At 40.8% G+C, this 21,703-nt stretch overlaps 1 protein-coding gene across 4 annotated transcripts in view; it reads left to right on the top strand.

Moving 5' to 3' along the window:
• hspbap1 (hspb associated protein 1) overlaps positions 1-21,703 on the top strand; it is a 171,149-nt gene that overhangs the window by 105,080 nt on the left and 44,366 nt on the right. For 3 of the 4 annotated variants that reach the window (XM_069934805.1, XM_069934804.1, XM_069934807.1), the window contains exon 5: positions 4,323-4,494. The exons of the other annotated variant lie outside the window; for it this stretch is intronic. In XM_069934805.1, the coding sequence (XP_069790906.1) occupies positions 4,323-4,494 (172 nt within the window). The remainder of the gene's footprint in view (positions 1-4,322; positions 4,495-21,703) is intronic. 4 annotated transcript variants of the gene reach the window in all.

The following is a 21,703-nucleotide window of genomic DNA, read 5'->3' as shown; positions in this document are numbered from 1 at the left end:
AAATTAACTTGGAAATTTGAATTGGGAGGTTTATAACCTCTAAACTTAAAAATTATTACAAAGCACCACAAATTAGATTTCTCTCCTTTTTTGAAGAAGGAGAGAAACCAGCATGAATTAAGATATAAATGGATAAAATAGGGGAGACAATGCCTGAAGATTTTATATATAAATGGGATACAAAATTAATAACTAGAGATAGGGATACTCCACTGTTGAAACATTTGATTAATATATAGAATAAAGTAAATGTGATGCATAAAATGCCATTGATTCAAAACAGACTTATTCCATTTACATTGAATAACTGACTTTAATATTTGGATTTCCAAAGGAATTAGGAGAATAGTGGATTGCTTTTAAGGGGGAAATTTAATGCCATTTGATCACTTGAAAAATAAATATAGGATAAAAAATAATACAATATTTTATTATTATCAAATAAAGGTGTATATACGAGATAAATTGGGTCCAACAATGTTATTGCCTGAAAGGAATGATATAGAAAGCCTGATTTATATTAGATCTATTAAGAAGTTTATTTCAGCTATATTCACATTATTGTAAAAGGTAATGCGAAAACAAGGAATTCAAAGATCTAGCAGAGATGGGAAATTGATTTAAATATTAGTATTGGGGAGAAAAATTGTTTGTAATTGTCTCAAATGCAATAAATGTCAGATGGTTCAATATTTTTTTTTACATCAATTATATCTTGCCCCACAGAAATTAAATAGACTGAAATCAGATTTATCAGATAAATGTTTCAGGTGTAATCAAGAGATAGGTACTTTTTTATACTCCAATGGTCATGTCAAAAATTGAGACTATTTTGGACAGAATTAGGAGCATTTTTAGAACGGGTCACCAGAGTTAAATTTCCTCAAGATCCAATGCTATTTTTTTTTTATTAAGTAATAAATCAGGGATAAAGCCAAAAATTTAAACTTAATATGTTTCAAAAGGAATTTATGAAAATTGCATTAGCAGTCACAAGAAAATGTACAGCAGTGGCATGGAAATCAGATTCACATTTGGCATGTTGAAATATATCGTTGTATACCACTTGAGAAAATCACATAATTTAAGAAATAAATATGATACTTTTAAAAAAATTTGGTGTCCATCTTTACATATTGAAGGTATTCGTTTATGAAAGGTATCTCCTGAACCTCAGAGAACCTTATCAACTCCTTGGAATTAGTATATGGTTAATAATGTCAAGGGAAAAGTTCACTGAATGTATTGAAATTTTAGTGACCAGATGTGTTTCTTTCTTTTTCTTTTCTGTCTTCTTGGGGTTATTATTTAGGGGAAAGGTTGGTAGGGGTTGGGAGTATATAACAGCATGTATTATTGATTTGAGATGTATGATGGATATTTTTCTGTATTTGGACATTAATGTATATATGGAAATTTAAATCAAACATTAAAAAAAATTACAGGCCATTCCTATTATTGATCGGAATGCTGCATTAATCCTTTAAGAAAGTAGATTCTTTACGACAAGAGATCCTGCTTAGAAAAGAGAGATTTGAAATTCAATTGTGGGGAGCCAGTTTTGTTTAGATTTGTACAGACCTGGGTGGGATTGCATGGATTGTGTTAAATCCCCAAGGTTTATGTAATTTGTTCTGGGTTTATACTGTTTCAAGCTTCTGAAACACTTTCAAGATAGAATTTTATTTTTGCAAAGAGATGACTGCACCTCCCAAGAAAGCTATGGCTTTGACCCATGGCCATATGAGAGATACATCTGGAGTGATGTTATTAAATAATCGTCATGTTAAAATTTTCAAAAATTCTTGTTTGTTTGAATAATAGTAAAAAGAAATAATTCTTCACACACAGAAAAAAATTAGGCTATGACCCAAATTTTTAAATCTGTAGTTCTTCCAGAAGCACAGGTTGGGCAGGTGACTAAAGTCAAGTTGAGATTATCTTGAAAATTTATAATATGTGAGGGATAAATGAAGACTAGTTCCAGAAACAAACTGCAGGTGGCCGTCAGAGCTCTTTTGTGACAAGTCTCAAATGACTTTTTAAAAGTTTTGACAATATTGGGGCATCTCTGTTTGTGTTTGTCATGAACTTTAAATGTCTCTCCGCTACATTTTGATCATTACTGAATTGGACCAAAGCTGATGTAATCTCAGCTCAACTTTTGCAGGGTAGATATTTGCCATCTAAAACATATTCCTTTCCTAATTTGCCTAATGTTTCAATAATAGCAGAAGTTGTAATCATATTTCCTCTGAAAGTACAATAAAACTCCTGATATCTGGCCCTACAGGGATTGGTTGTATCCTCTTTGTCAAGGGAGGAACACAAAATTCAGAAAGATTGGCCACATTGCTGCTTTTCTTGGCCGAGAGAGAGCAGTGCTGCAGTGGCATTTTAAATAGCCACATATGATTAACCCAATTCTGCGTAAAAGACCATTCTTGCTCCTGGATCATAACCATTGTGATAATTACTTTGTCAGACTCATACTTGAAATTTGTGAAATCATGATGGAAGAAAACATAAGTTCCGAAACCTCCAGGAAAGAAAGGGAAATCATTTGTATGAAAAAAACAATTCTCTGAAAACAACTCTACAAGAATTTTGTGAGCTTTGAGAAGTCAGATGCCTCACACCTACTCCATAATTATTTTTGCGCAACAATTTAAATAATTTGAGTTTCAACACAAAATTGACAACTTTAATGGTTTGAGGACCTGCCACACACATGCATTTGTGCATGGTGGGGTTAGGTTAGAGTAAGTAAGAAGTGTTATATTATTAATAGTTATTAATAAAAATTATTGTTTTGAAGATGCCATTGTCTTAGTGAATTTCTATTGCTGTTTGGTACATAACATGCATGACCTGCTATGTTTCTCCTGAGCTTTTGTTTATTGCATTGGATAAGCACTTAATTTATTGTAATAAGGTATAGACATAGGATGGCAATGAAGTCAGTGTTCATGCCATCTGGCTGGAGTGTGAGGGCTGAGTCGATAGTGGTGGAGGGGAAGGCAGACATTTCAGAAGCTCTGGACTGGAAGACCTCATCTTGGGAACAGATGCGGTAGAGACAGAGAAATTGAGAGAAGGGAATGGAATCCTTGCAGGGAGCAGGGTGTGAGGATATGTTGTCCAGGTAGTTGTGGAAGTTGAGGGTTTATGGTATATATCAATGGGCAGCTGGTCTCCTGAGATGGAGACAGAGATCCAGGAAAGGGAGGGTGTTGTCGCAGATGAACCAGGTGAGTTTGAGGTCGGGGTGGAAGTTGGATGTGAAGTAGATGAAGTTGACAAGCTCATCGCGGGTGCATGGGCAGCCACAATGTAGTTGTGTATATTCCGAAAGAAGAGTTGGGAGGGGGGGGGGTCTTGCCCATGTAGGCTTGCAGCATGGATTGCTCCATAAAGCCTACAAACAGGCAGGCATAGCTGGGACCCATTCAGGTACCCATGGCTACTCCTCTAATTTGGAAGAACTGGGGTGAGTTGAAGGAGAAGTTATTGAGGATGAGGACCAGTTCTGCCAGGCGGAGGAAGGTGGTAGTAGAGGGTGACTGGTCAGGTCTTTGGTCCAGGAAGAAGCAAAGTGCTTTTACTCAATTTCAATGAGATCATTTTGAATCTTTGGAATTCTTTCCCATAGAGGGGTCTGTCATTTACAGCATTGAGCTTACATGAATGCATGGGATTCCTCTGGTGCTCTGGTTTTCTCCAAAATACCAAAGAATTCTGAGACCTAATTGTTGATAGGATTCCAGTTTTTTTTTTTGGTGGGGGGTGGGTAGTGGGTATGTGGGAGAGTTGATAGTAAAGCAGGGAGAATAAAATGGATGTTTAATAGTTGGTGTTAACTCAGTGTGACAAAGAGCCTGTATCCCTGCTGTATCACTCTATGACTCTGTCACAATCTATGCCAAACTGGCAAAGCAATTGTTGGTGTTGACGTTCGTTATCTCAAATGTAGGCAAAAATGGCATGAAGAAATATTTATTATAAATGGGGCTTGAAAAACCATGATCTGATTGGACCTTTCAATTTCTACCCAACTTCTAAATTGTCATTCCATTCCGTTCTTTTGAAAAGTGGTGAGGAGTGCCTGTGTACCTCTGACAGAATTTAAACAGCAGTTGTCCTTTAGGTCATGTTGTGCACTCTCTCAGAGTCTGTGTCTTTTCAGTCCCTTTCTTTGCAGAAGGTTTGACACTAGATCGTGACTATATATGTCATTTTTAAATTTAAAAAATAACTTCTATGCATATGCATAATATATAGCTTTTAAAATAATTGAGGAATTTTTCAAAATATGTTTTCAGGAAAAGATGGCATCTATTCCCTCCAGACGACACTTCCAATCTGTATCCCACCAGAATTCCTTATGAAGAATCTAGCGTATTTAGCAGTGTGAATGTGGCGAACCCTGATTTGGAACGCTTCCCCAGATTTCTCAGAGTCAAGCCGCACATGGTGACTTTGTGTCCAGGAGAGGTAATATTATCATTTTCTCCTCAAACTTAAAAATATGGGAATGAGAGTGAACCATTATCTTGGTAATTCTGAGAGCTTGATGACCATTTGTGATTAATACATATCAAATGAATGGTTTATGTGAATTCAGATTTGTGCATTCTTTTCCAATTGTGGGATTCTTAACTATATAGAAAATATCATTAAAGCTACACAACCAATTCTAAAGCCACAGTAACAGTACTACTTTATCATTAATCACTTCAGAACATTTGTTCCCAAAATAGATTTGACTCTGAAATGAGCTTCAGATCTTCGAACATAGAACATTAGAGTACAAGTCCTTCAGCCCATGATGTTGTGCTGCCTAAGTAAACCCACTCCATAACAGTATAATTCTTCTCTGACTTGCATTCATAGCCCCCTACTTTTTTAAAAATCTTGCATCATTTCCATCACCAATGCTACCTACTTCCTTCGTCCATTTCTGACTAACCTTATCTCTTGATGAATTCATAATCCATGCCATTGCTTGTCTATGATTAAATGTTCTCCTGGTCAAATTCCCATCTATCTACCACTGGCAGTTAATTATTAATCAAGAGCTTTGTATCCAATATCCAAATGTCCACGAGATCCTGCTAAACTATCACTCTTGTGTTTTCTAATGCATATTGTTTGGCAATGCCTCAATTTTAATAATTTCATTCTTGTTCCATGGCCACTTCCCCAAATCTTCGCATACTTTATCAACTCTTCAGTTTTTTCCTCCTGACCCCTTGTGCATTCACTTAGAAAAAAATAGTAAATTGGAATACGATTTAAATGGTGAAAGACTGCAGCATGCTATTGTGCTGAGAGACTTGGGACTACTTGTGTATGAATCACGAAAGGATAGTTTGTAAGTGTAACAGGTAATCAAAAAGGCGAGTGGGTGTTGCCCTGCATTGCAAGAGAGATTGAGTTTAAGAGCAGGGAGATGCTGCAGCAACTAACAATATAACGTACTGGTGAAGCTGCACCTGGAGAGCTGTGTGCCGTTCTGGTCTCCTTTCTTGGGAAATAATGTACTGACTTTGGAGGCAGTGCAGAGGAGGTTCACCTAGTTGATTCTGGAGATGGGGGGTTAGTCTATGAGGAGAGATTGTCACCTGGGACTATACTCACTGGAATTCAGAAGAATTTATGGAATATTATAGAAACATAAAATTAAGAAAGGAATGCAGCTCTGCAAAACTCGTCACTCGACAAAACTCTGGTTAGACCACTCTTGGAGTACTGTGTCCAGTTCTGGTCGCCTCATTATAGGAAAGACATGGAAGTGTTGGAAAGGGTGCAAATGAGATTTACCAGGATGATACTGGGTTTTAGAGAGGATGCATTATAAACAGAAATTAAAGGAGCTAGGGGTTTACTCTTTAGAGAGGAAGATGAGGTGACATGATAGAGGTATAGAAGATATTAAGAGGAATAGAGTTGACAGCCAGCACCTCCTTCCCAGGACACCACTGCTCAATACAAGAGGGCATGACTTTAAGGTAATGGGTGGGAAGGTCAAGGGAGATGTTAGAGGAAGGTTTTTACCCAGAGAGTGGTTGGTGCGTGGAATGCACGACTTGGGTCAGTGGTAGAGGTAGATACATTGATGAATTTCAAGAGACTACTGGATAAGCATATGAAAGAATTTAAAGTGGAGGGTGATGAGGGAGGCAGGGTCTAAAGATCAGCACAACATTGTGGGCTGAAGGACCTGTACTGTGCTGTACTGTTTTATATTCTATATTCAATGAATGGATAAAATGAAAACAGGTGAAACCATAACTTGGGTCATAGCATCATGATTCTGGGAGTAGGTTTAAGACAGATGAGGGATAACTGCTTCTGCTGGGGATTAGCAAATCTATAGATTTCCCTACCTAGTGAAGCATTAAAAGCTGTCTCATTAAATATAATTAAGATATGGGTAAAATGGCAGGGGGTGGGGGAGGCAAGTAAGGGGAGCTGAGCCCATAGCCAAATCAGCCATGGTCTTGTTCAACATCCCAGATGGCCTACTCCTGTTCCTATTTCCTATGTTCTTATCCCTGTTTTTGTTTTGTTGATCTAATATCTCTGTTCTAAATTCCTTTGACTCTCCTTTAAAATATTAAAAGTTTGCCCCTTTAATAATTTGTCAATTATTTGTTTCATTTTCAACCTTTGTAAACAGCCCCACAAAGTGTCTTTGGATGATTTCTACATTGAACGTTCTTTGTGTACTTTTGCTTTAATTATCCTGGCGTGAATCAGCAGTAAATCGTCTTTCCTCCTAGAACATTGTTCCAGTGTGTTTAGGAAAGTAATACATTGCTCTTTACATGATCAGATGACTGGAATAGAGACAACGTCACATGTGTTTTCCCCTTGAATACTTTTGATGCTGGATTATTTACAGTTAAGCATTTTGGTCACTTAAGAGGACTTTTGATGAATACCCAGGGAACCCTGTCAGTGGACAATAATTAGATATTTCTCCACTTGATCTGATTCTGTTTTTTTTTTAAATATGGAATCCCAATCAAGAAATCCTTCCCTGCTCTCATTCTTACTCATTAACTTAGCCAACAGGCTTCATTTACCCTCTAAGGTCGCAATTGAATCATTCAACCCAGACTCAGATGGAACCTAGATGAATAGAGTACTACAAGATGCACTCATGTTCTGAATCATATCATTGTTACGGCTCCAAAGCTGGTTATTATGCACATCATAATGCTTCACTAGGTAGGGAAATCTATAGATTTGCTAATCCCCAGCAGAAGCAGTTATCCCTCATCTGTCTTAATGTGTTCTCAACTTTTTCAGTCAAAGGCCCACAGGGCCTCTGACCTTACATGCCTTAGCCCGATCGTGGCAATGAAGAAGCAATATTTTCTGGGCAGCTCTGTAAGAAATACAACTTTATCTAACATTTTTAAAAAACTAAAAACACTACAAGCATACACTGAACATAAGCTCTCAGTCAAAATCAAAGCTCAAGCCACTTTAATGAGACCCCTGTTCCTGAATCTTCTGTTCTGTTGTAGATAATGCATACCTGAGATCTGCCTCAACTTCATGTTGTTCGTGCCTTTGTCTTTAACTGGAACAACATCAAAAAGCCTGACTCACATCAGGATCTATTGAATCAAACTGTTGCTGAAGCTGTTTTCTCCCAAGCACCCCTCTTGGGAAATCTGATCAATACTGTTTCATGAAGCCAGTGAGTTCCAGATTTTGTCTACACAGTGAGAATAAAAAACTTTCTAACATTCCTCATTTATTGTGCAGATTTAAAAATTTTTTTAGACATACAGCACAGTAACAGAACCTTTCAGCCCATGAGCCCGTGCCACCCAATTACATTCAATTGACCCACAATCCCAATACGTCATAAATGGTGGGAGGAAACCGGAATGGCCAGAGGAAACCCATGTAGACACGAGGAGAACTTACAAACTCCTCACAGAGAGTGCTGGGTTCAAACCTGGATCACTGGTGCTGTAACAGTGTTACACTAACCGTGTCACAGTTCTTCAAACATTTGCTGATGGAAACACTGTGTACTCTCTTCACTAACTCTGTCTCTACCACTAATGAGTTATTTGGGAGCTTAGCAATTTTCCTCGCATCCCATCCTAATTTCATTTGTTTTTAGCCTTCAGTTTTCTTTAAAACCCACTAAACTTCAATGTTTAAATTTATTGTGACTTTCAACACTATTGATAACTGATGTAAAATTTTGTAAGAATGACCAAATATATTTGAAATCTATCCATCTTTTTGAGCGATGTTGAGAGATGTCAAAATCCTTAAGGCTTAAACTGGGGAGGCACAGTAATTTAAATATATATATGTTTCTCTAGGGCACTTTGTTTTATTCACTTCGTAATAATTTTATTATCACTTAGGGATGAATGTGAATTGCAGTATGCATTGCATTATTAACAAAGGCCCTAGATATTTCAGAGAGGAATAAATACTGATGAAGTATCTGACATTTGCTGAGGTCATAAGCAATTGAACAACTGAAAAGTGGCAAAGCAGCAGGTATGGATGGAATCCCCCCCCAGAGGTCTGGAAGGCTGGCGGCAAAACTCTGCATGCCAAACTGCATGAGTTTTTCAAGCTCTGCTGGGACCAAGGAAAGCAGCCTCAGGACCTTCGTGATGCCATCATCATCACCCTGTACAAATACAAAGGCGAGAAATCAGACTGCTCAAACTACAGGGGAATCACGCTGCTCTCCATTGCAGGCAAAATCTTTGCTAGGATTCTCCTAAATAGAATAATACCTAGTGTCACCGAAAATGTTCTCCCAGAATCACAGTGCGGCTTTCGCGCAAACAGAGGAACTACTGACATGGTCTTTGCCCTCAGACAGCTCCAAGAAAAGTGCAGAGAACAAAACAAAGAACTCTACATCACCTTTGTTGACCTCACCAAAGCCTTTGACACCGTGAGTAGGAAAGGGCTTTGGCAAATACTAGAGCACCTCGGATGCCCCCCAAAGTTCCTCAACATGGTTATCCAACTGCATGAAAACCAACAAGGTTGGGTCAGATACAGCAATGAGCTCTCTGAACCCTTCTCCATTAACAGTGGCGTGAAGCAAGGCTGCGTTCTCGCACCAACCCTCTTTTCAATCTTCAGCATGATGCTGAAACAAGCCATGAAAGACCTTAACAATGAAGACGCTGTTTATATCCAGTACCGCACAGATGGCAGTCTCTTCAATCTGAGGCGCCTGCAAGCTCACACCAAGACACAAGAGCAACTTGTCCGTGAACTACTCCTTGCAGACGATGCCGCTTTAGTTGCCCATTCAGAGCCAGCTCTTCAGCGCTTGACATCCTGTTTTGCGGAAACTGCCAAAATGTTTGGCCTGGAAGTCAGCCTGAAGAAAACTGAGGTTCTCCATCAGCCAGCTCCCCACCATGATTACCAGCCCCCCCACATCTCCATCGGGCACACAAAACTCAAAACGGTCAACCAGTTTACCTATCTTGGCTGCACCATTTCATCGGATGCAAGGATCGACAATGAGATAGACAACAGACTCGCCAAGGGAAATAGCGCCTTTGGAAGACTACACAAAAGAGTCTGGAAAAACAACCAACTGAAAAACCTCAAAAAGATTAGCGTATACAGAGCCGTTGCCATACCCACACTCCTGTTCGGCTCCGAATCATGAGTCCTCTACCGGCATCACCCACGGCTCCTAGAACGCTTCCACCAGCGTTGTCTCAACATTCATTGGAGTGACTTCATCACCAACATCGAAGTACTCGAGATGGCAGAGGCCTACAGCATCGAATCCACACTGCTGAAGATCCAACTGAGCTGGGTAGGTCACGTCTCCAGAATGGAGGACCATCGCCTTCCCAAGATCGTGTTATATGGCGAGCTCTCCACTGGCCAACCGAGACAGAGGTGCACCAAAGAAGAGGTACAAGGACTGCCTAAAGAAATCTCTTGGTGCCTGCCACATTGACCACCGCAGTGGGCTGATATCACCTCAAACCGTGCATCTTGGCGCCTCACAGTTCAGCGGGCAGCAACTTCCTTTGAAGAAGACTGCAGAGCCCACCTCACTGACAAAAGACAAAGGAGGAAAAACCCAACACCCAACCCCAACCAACCAATTTTCCCTTGCAACCGCTGCAACCGTGTCTGCCTGTCCCGCATCGGACTTGTCAGCCACAAACGAGCCTGCAGCTGACATGGACATCACCCCTCCATAAATCTTCGTCCGTAAGCCAAGCCAAAGATTCCTCTTCAGCGAGGGACATACATTTTATGCTGATGTTGCAATGGGCTGGGAAAATTCTATTTTGATGGACAAATTTCATGTTCATTCTCTTCTGTGTCATACTGGAATGTGGTGTATGTGTAACTAATAGCTTGGAACTTGGAGCACTGGCTTCCATCCAAATGGTTGTAAGTTCAGACTTCGGAGTTATTGACTCTAATTGAGATGTCTTTTGTCACTTCCTGACAAGGCTTGGTGATGGGAATAGCATACAAAAATAGGAGACTTGAAGTGTGAAATAAGAATAAAAGGTGGTGGAAATGATCAGCAGGCCAAGTAACATCTGTGGAGAAACGCCACATCTGTTGGAAACATTAGAAATTAGCCTTGAACATTACTGCAGAGATAGAATCGTGGAGTCAGAGTTGTACAATGCAGAAGCAGGGCCTTTGACCCAACGTGCATACCAACCAAGTTACCCATCAATGTTTGGGAAGAAGAGACAAAACTCTGAAGTCCAGCATTCAATACCTGGAGATCCTGGAATTTCCTTGTTTTTGATTCACTTTTCGAGAAAGATTCATGACAAAGTTGATCAGGATTTTCCAAGGTTTATTAGACCTTATGTGAGTTATTACTTATCAACTTTGATACACGATTAACATGATGCATAATAGATATTTAATACATGACTTGAAATGTTACTTGAAGCAATTCTTGATGTGATGCTTGATGCGGTCAATGAAGTTTTAGGTCTGTTCTAAGAACCTCCATCTTTGCAGTACTCAGAACAATTCAGAACTGACTGTCTTTTATCTCGAAAATACAAAAAAAGCCATGGGTCTCACAGGCTGCAACCACAGAAATTTTCAAAGGAATGCAAATCACCATGTGGGCTGGACAAGTGAATTTAACTTCAACAATACTGGCCCCTAATTATTATATCTACCAATAATAATTACCACTGTCATGAAAATCAAACATGATACATAGGGTAAGTATTCAAAAGAAAGTGAAAGTCAATCATCAAAGCATTTCTGCTTCTTGAAAAAGTCAGATTTTAGCAAATCATTCTGTTTAGAAAGTCAATTTCAATTTCCAAGGTATTTACTTTGTTGAGGTTACAAAATGAGTCTTTTTTTCTTTTTCTTCTTCAGTCAGTTACAGAAAGGGAAAGACTCAAAAAAACATTTATTTCTCAATCACGTCAAGCCATTCTGGCTTCCATTGTCTTTCCCTGTAATTCCAGATTCAATTTTGCAACCTCCAATTCAGTCTCAATTCTTGATAACTTGGATTGAAGTTTTTCATCTAATTCTATTTCTGTATTTATCAAATGGGTCTTCAAGAATGTAATTTTCCCTTCTTCCATACATGGAACACAACAAAGAGGGCCTACCGCGGACCTCCACCCCCTAAAATGACAGAATGAGAAGACGACAAAATGAACTGACCCAGTGTGTAACAGTGGATGACACTTGTTTATTTTCACTGTATGATGACATTGTTTAACGGGTTTATTGTATCGTATATGTTGAACGTTTAATGGGTAGGAAGGGGGGTGGGAAGGGGGAAAAAGGGGAGAAAATGACACTGTGTATATTCAAGAGGGAAATGTTTGTGAATTTTGATTAATATGGTTCATAGTGTGAAAATTTTTTTTAAAATTTAAAAACACTGTAATTTTCCCTTCTTTCTGCATCTTCAAGTTGGTCTTTAAGAATGTGCTGTTTTTCTTTCTGCATCTTCCAGGTACATTTTTCATTGCTTTCCATAGTCAGTTGTCTTGTGTCATTAAATTAGGGGTCTCCAAAGTGATCAATATCAACCCCTGGGGGTCGATGGGACCATCCAATGGGGTCGATAAATGCCATGGGGTTGAAGAGGGGTCAATAATGCCAGGAGGGGCGGTGGGTCAATTGAAAATAGTGCCGATGCCAGTTTTGGCCAACCACTCGTTGATTTTGGCCTTTGGATTAATTTAGAGAGAATGGGTGAACGGAAAGAGGTATGTGTTCTCGGTTTTAAATGCGTGTAATCGTCAAATTTTTTTGGACCACTTTTTGGGGAAAAAAGTGGGGGGTAGACCTTTACTTGACCTCATGAGTACCTGCATTGTTCAAGGTGTCAAGAGATCGGGTGGGTGGGACCGATGGAATGTTCATGATTGGGGCATTGGTAGCTCAGATGGCATCAGGATGAGGATCCACAGTTGGGAGTTCGGATAGGTGGGTTTCAGTGCAAGGATCCATGGTTGGGAGTTTGGATCGGTGGGCAGCGAGGGTGAGGATCCACGGTCAGGAGTTTGTACAGATGCTGTCGGGAGTTTACAGTTATTTGCATCGAGCCCAGTAAGCCCACTTGTCAATACCACTCTGCTTGAGCCCCCACTCTGACAGCCCCCCCCCGCCTCAGTGCCTGAGCCCTGCTGGCTGATCCCCTTCCCACACTATCCAAGCATGAACCGAGTTCCCCTCCGCAGTTTAAGTCTCCCGAGAGCAGTGACCACTTCCACTTCAAATAACAGTTGCGTTACCCAGGGGAGCAGCATGAAGGAGTGGGCGATGTGAGAGAGTGCGGCAGGGGGAGTGGGTGGCGTAAGGTGGAGCAGGCCTGGTTTGAGGGGAGCGGGGCGTGGAAGTGGACCTGGTGTGAGGAGCTGCTCATCCGAGGTGCTGCGGGCATTCCTGGGCACCGGTGGCATGGTGAGGTGGCGTCCCACTTGTAGGAAACGGGGCTGATCCGCTGTATGGCCGGAGTTATGGCCTCTCACATCGGGGTCCACCTGACCCTTATGTCCGACCTTCTCCCCCACTTGACCGCTTGCTATTCACTCACTGGTCACTCTGAGTGAGCCAGCCGAGGGCGAACTATCAGTATTTAGAAAAACTTCCATCAAAAAACAACACAAAAATTATTTTTTTGTTAAGAGTACAGATGTTGTTAACATTTCAACAATAAACATTTGACAAATCAGTTTGATCGTGATTTTGTGTTTATGAAGATTATAATATCTAAAGCTCTGACAGCTGTGAAATGTCACTGTGCAGTCAGCTGGCTGTCCAAGAGTGCTGTACGTAATTCTCACTCACTATGTCACCGCTGGAGGCAGGACCCCCCCCCCCACCCCTTAAAATCCCAAGTTCCAGAATTACCTGCAAATAATGATGCAGCGTGAAACACTGCTGGATTCAGCTTGCCCTGCAATTTCTCCCGTTCCCTCGGCAGGTTGGCAGTGAGAAACCGGCTATTGTCTTAAAAATGCTACAATTGAACCAGTTCTTCAGGCAGCATGTTCCACATACTTACCCCTCTCTTCCCCCTTCAGGTTATTTTTTAATCTTTCCCCTCTCACCTTCAATCTTTGCCCTGTAGTTTTAGACTTTCCTATCCTGGAGAAAATACGCTATTTACCTTATCCGTGTCCTTTGTGATTTTAAATATTTCTACATCATCCCTAAGTCTCTGACATTTCAGGGAGAAAGATCCCAGCCTTTCCAGCCTCTAGAACTCAAGCCCACCAGATCTGTTACCATCCTTGTGAATCTTTTTTAACACCTTTTCCATTTTTATGATATTCTTGCTATAGTGAAATGCTCCTAACCGCACACAATACTCCAAGTGTGGTATCACCATTATAGGCACAAAAGAGAGAAGGTGGAATCTGGAATGCTGGAGGAATTTAGCAGATTGAGAGTAGTCTCACTAATGTGTTACACGTTTGTAACATTATATCCAACCAGCTATACTCAATGATGAAGGCAAGCCCACTTTCAGGGAAGTATGTATCTATACGCCTTGATCTCTCTGTTCGACACCAATCTCCAAGGTCTTACTGTTTACATTCAAGTCCTGCCCTGGTTTAACCTACCAAAATGCAGCATCTTGCATTTCTTTTTTTTTATTTTTATTTTTCATGCTATAAACCATACTGACCAAAATACACACAAACATTTCCCTCTTGAATATACACAGTCATTTTCTCCCCTCCCTTCACCCCCCCCCCCCCCAGCCACTCAACATTCAACATATATGATACTTTAAACCCATTAAACAATGTCATCACACATAAACAAGAAATTTGTGTCTTCTACTCTTACATACTGGGTCAGTTCATTTCGTCTTCTTCTCCATCTGCCATTTTAGGTGGTGGAGGTCTGTGGTAGGACTTGTGAAGTTAAATGCCATTTGTCATTTCTTGGTGCATTTAGCCACTTTATCTATGTTCTTTTGTATCAATATAGCTTCTTTTGTTGTCCACTGTACCACCAATTTTGCACTCATTAACCATGCTAACTACATTGTAATTAAGTCATTAATATACAGTAAACCCCTGGTATCCACCCCTCTGGGGATTGGTAGATCCCAGATAAATGTGTATTCTGGTTGCTTGTGGCTTATTCTTATAATGCTTAACTAGTATATCTGCATTAAGAATAAATACTTATACTGAACAAACTTCACTTGCATGAATATATCAACCTTAAAGCATTTTACTTTATTTTCAGTCACATTCTTTGAAAACTTTTATCCATCCCTGCATCTGCAGGTTTCTCCCCTCCAAAGAACCACCTGAAAGATGAACATTATAGATAATTAACCCCCCCTTCCCCAAGTTTATCCATGAAGCCTCTAACCGGGGTCGACTCTTTTCTAAGCAGGGATAAAGAGACACTCTAAGTTTAATTTTATTTTTCAAAAGTAGCTAGTGCATTGAGAAGGATTCTTTAGCGAGCAGACAATAGGTTATATGTAAGATTGTTAAGCCTTGTTAAGATGACAGAGTATAGGATTGCAATGAAAAGAAAGATCAATTAGCTCCAAGCACTATAACAGAGCTCATTCAGGAGTCTGGGTGGCTCCAGGGAAAAAGTTTTAAGTCTGTTAGTGCATGTTGTTGCACTCTTAAGCTTTCTCTCCAATGGTAGGTGGGAGAATAGTATGTGTCCAGGGATGGATCTATCAGTGTATTAGCTGGTTTTCCTTGGCAGTGCGAGATGTAGATGGAGTTTGTTGAGGGGAAGTAAGTTTGCGTTACGTTTTGAGCAGCAAGCATTACCTTCTGTACCTGAATCAGTTAGAGTGTTAAAAACTGTATTGCCAAAACTTTAAGACAAGTCACCCATATTAAAAATAATATTAGCGGTAGGATTTTTATTTATCCAGATACAAAAGCAGAATAATAATGATGGAAGCTAAAGCTTTCATTATTTGTGATTATTGTCATCTGAACAACTTGTTTCAAATTAACCTTGGAGATTTTTGTGTGGATGATACAATGACATTAAATCAACATGTCGTCGAACTTCAATTGTTAATGAACTTTTACATATGATAGTCTTTTCTCTCCTCTCAGTCTGTGGAGGGTTTTTTTTGTCTTGACAAAACAATGCAGCTTTTAACATGGTGTTCGAACACACAATTTAATTGAGTGGAGTGCAAAATTAATCAATTTTTTTGTGCTTGCTTTGCAACAGTCAATGGAAATTAATTTCTGATTTGCATCCGTAAATTAGAAATATCAGATTATGGTTTACTAAATGGAAAACAAAGCATTATTTTGAATGTAAACTGTGTCACCAAAGCTCTGATGGGTACAATTGTGAAATATCATGTTTTGGTTTGTGCATTAAGATAATAGATGGAAGTGTTCATTTATGGTAATGTAGACAGCATCTTAATGGAGATTACTTAGTTTTGATCAAATGTAACAAATCCTATTCCGATCAGAAATTTTAGCTAATCGCTACAATATTGCTGAGGAGCAAAATGTGCAAGAAAAAAGTCATAGAAACATTGAAGCAAGAAAATAATTCCCCAGAATTTGGTTTAGAGCAGGGGTCACCAACACAGTGCCCGCGAGCACAAGGTCGCCCGCAGGGACCACACAATTTGCCTGCGGGCTGCTCCAGCCCCGGAGTCCCCCGCCGGCCGTCCCAACCCCGTAGTCCCCCGCCAGCCTCCCCAGCCCCATAGTCCCCCGCCAGCCCCCCCCCCAGCCCCATAGTCCCCCACCGGCTGCCCCAGCCCTGCAGTCCCCCACCAGCCGGCTCAGCCCCATAGTCCCCCGCCGGCCGCTCCAATTTTGGTTATGTCTGAAATTTGACCTAGCAGCTGGACCGGGACCTGGCTAAGTGCAGGTGTTTTAATATCCAGTGTGACAAGTCTGTGGACAGCAGCAATACAGTGCAGCTGATGATCTTTATCCAGATGGTGTTTGATGATTTCTTCACAAAAGAAGATCTCCTGAAACTACTGCCCCTAAAGACAACTACAAGGGGAGTTGACATCTATAACGTGGTGAAGAGGTATTTCGCGGAGAAAAAGGTACCATTGGAAAAGCTGGTATCGGTGACTACAGACGGAGGTCCTGCTATGACCGACATGCAGGTTTCATCGCACACTGTGAAGGTGACACAGACTTCCCAACATTTCTGCATTACCACTGCATCCTTCATCAGTTGCGATATGAGCAAAAGTGACCGGCTTTGAGCATGTGATGACTCCTGTCGTGAAGATCATAAATGGCATCCGCTCCAAAGCGAAACAGCACAGGATATTCAAGGTGCTATTGGAGGAGCTGTCAGCTGAATATGGTGACCTTTTACTACACACAGAAATCTAATGGCTCAGCAGGGGATGAGGTTTGCAACATTTTTGGTCTCTTTTGGGTGAAATCAAAGAGTTTATGCAATCCAAAGATGCCTTGCTGCTGGAAGACACTGCGTGGATACTTGACCTTGCATTTTTAATGGACATCACTGGAAAACTAAACCACTTGAACTGGGAGCTGCAAGGCAAAGGTAAGACTATTGCTGACATGGTAAGTGCAGTTAATGCATTTAAAGCCAAGATGAACCTTTTTTTGGTGCATTTACAGCGAAAAAAAGTGCTACTCTTTTCCTCTGTGCATTCGGAGCTGAAAGCCAATGCTTCTGCATCTGAGACTTTTGACAAAGTTGCAGAAAAGTACTCTCAAGTCATGAACCGACTTGGGCAAGAGTTTGAGAACAGGTTTTGTGACTTTGATCAGCTTGAGCCATGTGTGTCATTCATTTACAATCCTTTCATGCAAGTGGTCATCACATCCATTGCTGAACAACTATGTGCAATGTTCAACTTGGATGCTGGACAGGTGGAGATTGAAATTATAACATTGCAAAATGGCCTCCACCTCAAAGCCTACCAGGCTGCACCAAACATTTGGTGCCTTGTGGACACAGAAAAGTGCAATGGTATGTGCACAGCAGCTATGAAGGTTGCCAGCCTGTTTGGTCAACCTATCTCTGTGAATCAGTCTTTTCTGACATGAACTTCATCAAGAACAAACACAGAACATGCCTCACTGATGTACATCTACAAGACTCACTCAGAGTTGCAGTGTCAAGTTACACCCCAGATTACAGTACCCTGGTGAGCAGCATGCAATGCCAGGCTTCCCACTAACAGACAAAAATAAAAGATACCAGATGTTGTCAGTGGCAACATGGCAATGCCATAGCAAAGTTAAATTCTGTTGGAGTTGATAAGTTTTTATAATAAATTACCCATCTTTTAATATTTATTTTTACTGACTCCAACAAATTCAAATATTGATAAATTGTGACAAATGAGTTCGTAAAGTGTGACAGATATGTGATTTTGTTAAAAATGCTGCAGATTTGGTGATTAGTACAAAATGTGATAAGATTTACTTAAAAAACTGAAAGAATTGATTTTTGTTAACTCTTACATAATTGTTAACTTGTACAAACATGTTACATAGTTCATGATTTGTTAAAAATTGTTAGTTAGTGGCTAGTATAATGGTACATGATGATTTCCTATGAAATTTGAAAATGAAACAGTTGCAGAGATTAATAGAAATAAAATGTTTCATGTTGAAGCGTATCTGTTTCCTACCTTGTTAAATCATTGTTAATAATTATTATGAGGAATCATTAATGTGATCAGTGTCTTCACATAGATGAATATCATTAATAATAATATATAATTAAAGGTAAACCGTGCAACTTTGTGGACTAAACTGGTAGCCCTTCGTATTACTCAGTATCCTTGAAGTAGGTCGCAGTTTCAAAAAGGTTGGTGACCCCTGGTTTAGAGGGTATGAGTTATGGTGAGAGGTTGGACACACTTGGGTTTTTTTTCTCTGGAGCATTGCAGGTCGAGAAGTAACCTGAAAGAAATTTATAAAATCATGAGTGAAATTAAGATGGTGAACAATCAAAATCTTTTTTCCCCCCCCAAGGTAAAAGCGTCACACAGTAGAGAACGTGCATTTTAAGGTGAGGGGGAGTGTGTCTAAGGGAGTTGTGTCAGGCATTTTTTTTAAACAAAGTGGTGGCTGCCTGGAATGGACTCCTAAGAGTGGAGGTGAAAGCAAGTACAATAGTAATGTTTAAGAGGGTTCTGGATAGACATATGAATTTGAAGGGGATGGAAGGATATCAAGTACAAGCAGCAGAGTTTTAGTTTGATTTGGACCATGTTCAGCACAGACGGATGTGTCGAAGGGCCTGTTCCTCTGTTCTACTGTTCTATGTTTATGATATGTGGACTGCTAGTTGCCTTTACTTACAAGTCCTGCTGCTTACAACTACAGCTGCTTGTGCATTTGTGTTTTGAATTTTAACAACCTTCACATGGGCTGCATTTATGTTCACACCTTTTCCAATTCTGGATGTCATAACAATGTAAAAAATCTAGCAGGCATCTGTCAATAGACCACACAAGTCTGTTTCCCCTTTCTCTAAAATGATGACTGATTTATTCTTCTCCTCTGATCTATTTTTCCTGCTTTTTCCTCTTTCCCTCGAGTCCACAACAGACCAAAAATCTGACTTAATCCCAAAATGTTTCACAGAAACGCTGGTAAATCTAAAATGAAAATCAAAAAATATTGCAAATATTAGAAATCTTTAATGAAAGAGAATATAGAAATTTTTGGTAGCACTCAGCAGATCAGACTTGCTGTGTACACCTTAAACCTTGGCATTTCACAATTTTTACATTGAACACTGATTGTGTTCTCAGTCTCTAAATACTTTCATTTATGTGTTTGTGTTTCTATGTTCAGATTCTCTCTTTCTGCCTCCACTCTATCAACCAGATGAACTTCTTTACTGCATATCTCCATGGCAGTATACCCCTTAACTGATGAAGAAATATTCCCTTTGTCCTATTCAGATTGTCTTACCCTCTCTGCAACCATGTTCTGCGAAGGCTGTTTGACATGAAACGTTTATTCTACTTCTCTCTCCGCAGACACTGTCTGGCCTGTTGAGTGTTTCCAGCATTTTATGTGTTTTTATCTTGGAATCTGGATCTTGACCTGAAACCATGACAATTTCTCCACTGCTTTGTATTTAGCATTCAAGGCAACTAGTTTTTGGTCTGAAACTTTCCACCTGCAACTGCAAAGGGAATTTAATCTGTTGCAGATATCCTAATAGTGTGGGTGATTCATTTCCAGCACAAATAAAATCCAGTGCAGAGCGCCAGTGTGTGAGTAGATCAGGGTAGCAGTTGATCTTGGAGGTTTTGGCTCACGAGGTTTCGGTGAGCAGAGACTGAGGACAAGCTTAATTCCAGTAAGTAAGGTAAGATCTTTGAATGTAAATTAGGAATAGTTAATGGAGACAATAGCTAGGACAGTAGAGTGCTTCATTTGCAGGATGTGGGAAATCTGGGACAGCACAATCATTCCTTATGACTACACCTGCAAGAGGTGCATCCAGCTGCAGCTCCTGGGAGACCAATTTAGGGAACTAGAGCTGGATGAACTTCGGATCATTTGGGAGGCAGAGGCAATGATAGAGAAAAGCTTGAGGGAGACAGTCACCCCTAAAAGTCAGGAGACAGGTAACTGGGTAACAGCAGAAGGAAAGGAAAAAGGCAGACAGTGCAGAGCACCCCTGTAGCTGTTCCCCTCAAACACAAGTATTTCTTCTTTGGCTTGGCTTCGCGGATGAAGATTTATGGAGGGGTAATGTCCACATCAGCTGCAAGCTCGTTTGTGGCTGACAAGTCCGATGCGGGACAGGCAAACACGGTTGCAGCGGTTGCAGGGGAAAATTGGTTGGTTGGGGTTGGGTGTTGGGTTTTTCCTCCTTTGTCTTTTGTCAGTGAGGTGGGCTCTGCGGTCTTCTTCAAAGGAGGTTGCTGCCCACCGAACTGTGAGGCGCCAAGATGGACGGTTTGAGGCGATATCAGCCCATTAGTGGTGGTCAATGTGGCAGGCACCAAGAGATTTCTATAGGCAGTCCTTGTACCTCTTCTTTGGTGCACCTCTGTCACGATGGCCAGTGGAGAGCTCGCCATATAACACGATCTTGGGAAGGTGATGGTCCTCCATTCTGGAGACGTGACCTACCCAGCACAGTTGGATCTTCAACAGCGTGGATTCAATGCTGTCGGCCTCTGCCATCTCAAGTACTTCGATGTTAGGGATGAAGTCGCTCCAATGAATGTTTAGGATGGAGCGGAGACAACGCTGGTGGAAGCGTTCTAGGAGCCATAGGTGATGCCGATAAGAGGACCCATGATTCGGAGCCAAACATGAGTGTGGGTATGACAACGGCTCTGTATACGCTAATCTTTGTGAGGTTTTTCAGTTGGTTGTTTTTCCAGACTTTTTTGTGTAGTCTTCCAAAGGCGCTATTTGCCTTGGCGAGTCTGTTGTCTATCTCGTTGTCGATCCTTGCATCCGATGAAATGGTGCAGCCGAGATAGGTAAACTGGTTGACCGCTTTGAGTTTTGTGTGCCCGGTGGAGATGTGGGGGGGCTGGTAGTCATGGTGGGGAGTTGGCTTATGGAGAACCTCAGTTTTCTTCAGGCTGACTTCAAAGCCAAACATTTTGGCAGTTTCCGCAAAACAGGACGTCAAGCGCAGAAGAGCTGGCTCTGAATGGGCAACTAAAGCGGCATCGTCTGCAAAGAGTAGTTTATACTGTTTTGGATACTGTTGTGGGGGGAATGATCTACCAGGGACATGCCTTTGTGGTCACGTCTCAGATGCAGAGCTGGCCCCTCGGCTTAGAAAGGAAGGGGGAGAAGAGGAGAGCTATGGTAATTGGGGACTCGTTGGTTAGGAGAGCAGATAACAGGTTTTGTGAATGAGATCGACGCTCCCAGATAGTATGTTGCCTCTCAGGTGCCAGGGTCAGGGATGTCTGATCAAGTTCACACTATTCTGTAGGGGGAGTGTGAGCAGCCAGATGACATGGTCATCGTGGGGAACCAATGATATAGATAGGATTAGCAATGAGGTCCTGAAGAGGGAATATGGGGGGGTTAGGAAAGAAGTTAAAAAGCAGGGCCTCAAGGGTGGTCATCTTGGGATTGATGCCTGTACCATGTGCCAGAGAGGGTAGGAATAGGAAACTGTGGCAGATAAATATGTGGCTGATTGTGGACCAAATTGTCAGTGAATGATACTCTATCTTTTGCTCCAAATCAAA

This window comes from Narcine bancroftii, chromosome 4, assembly GCF_036971445.1.
Source record: "Narcine bancroftii isolate sNarBan1 chromosome 4, sNarBan1.hap1, whole genome shotgun sequence".
Lineage (NCBI taxonomy): Eukaryota > Metazoa > Chordata > Chondrichthyes > Torpediniformes > Narcinidae > Narcine > Narcine bancroftii.
The sequence above is the reverse complement of the archived record's forward strand: the minus strand, read 5'-3'. Positions and strand labels throughout refer to the sequence as shown.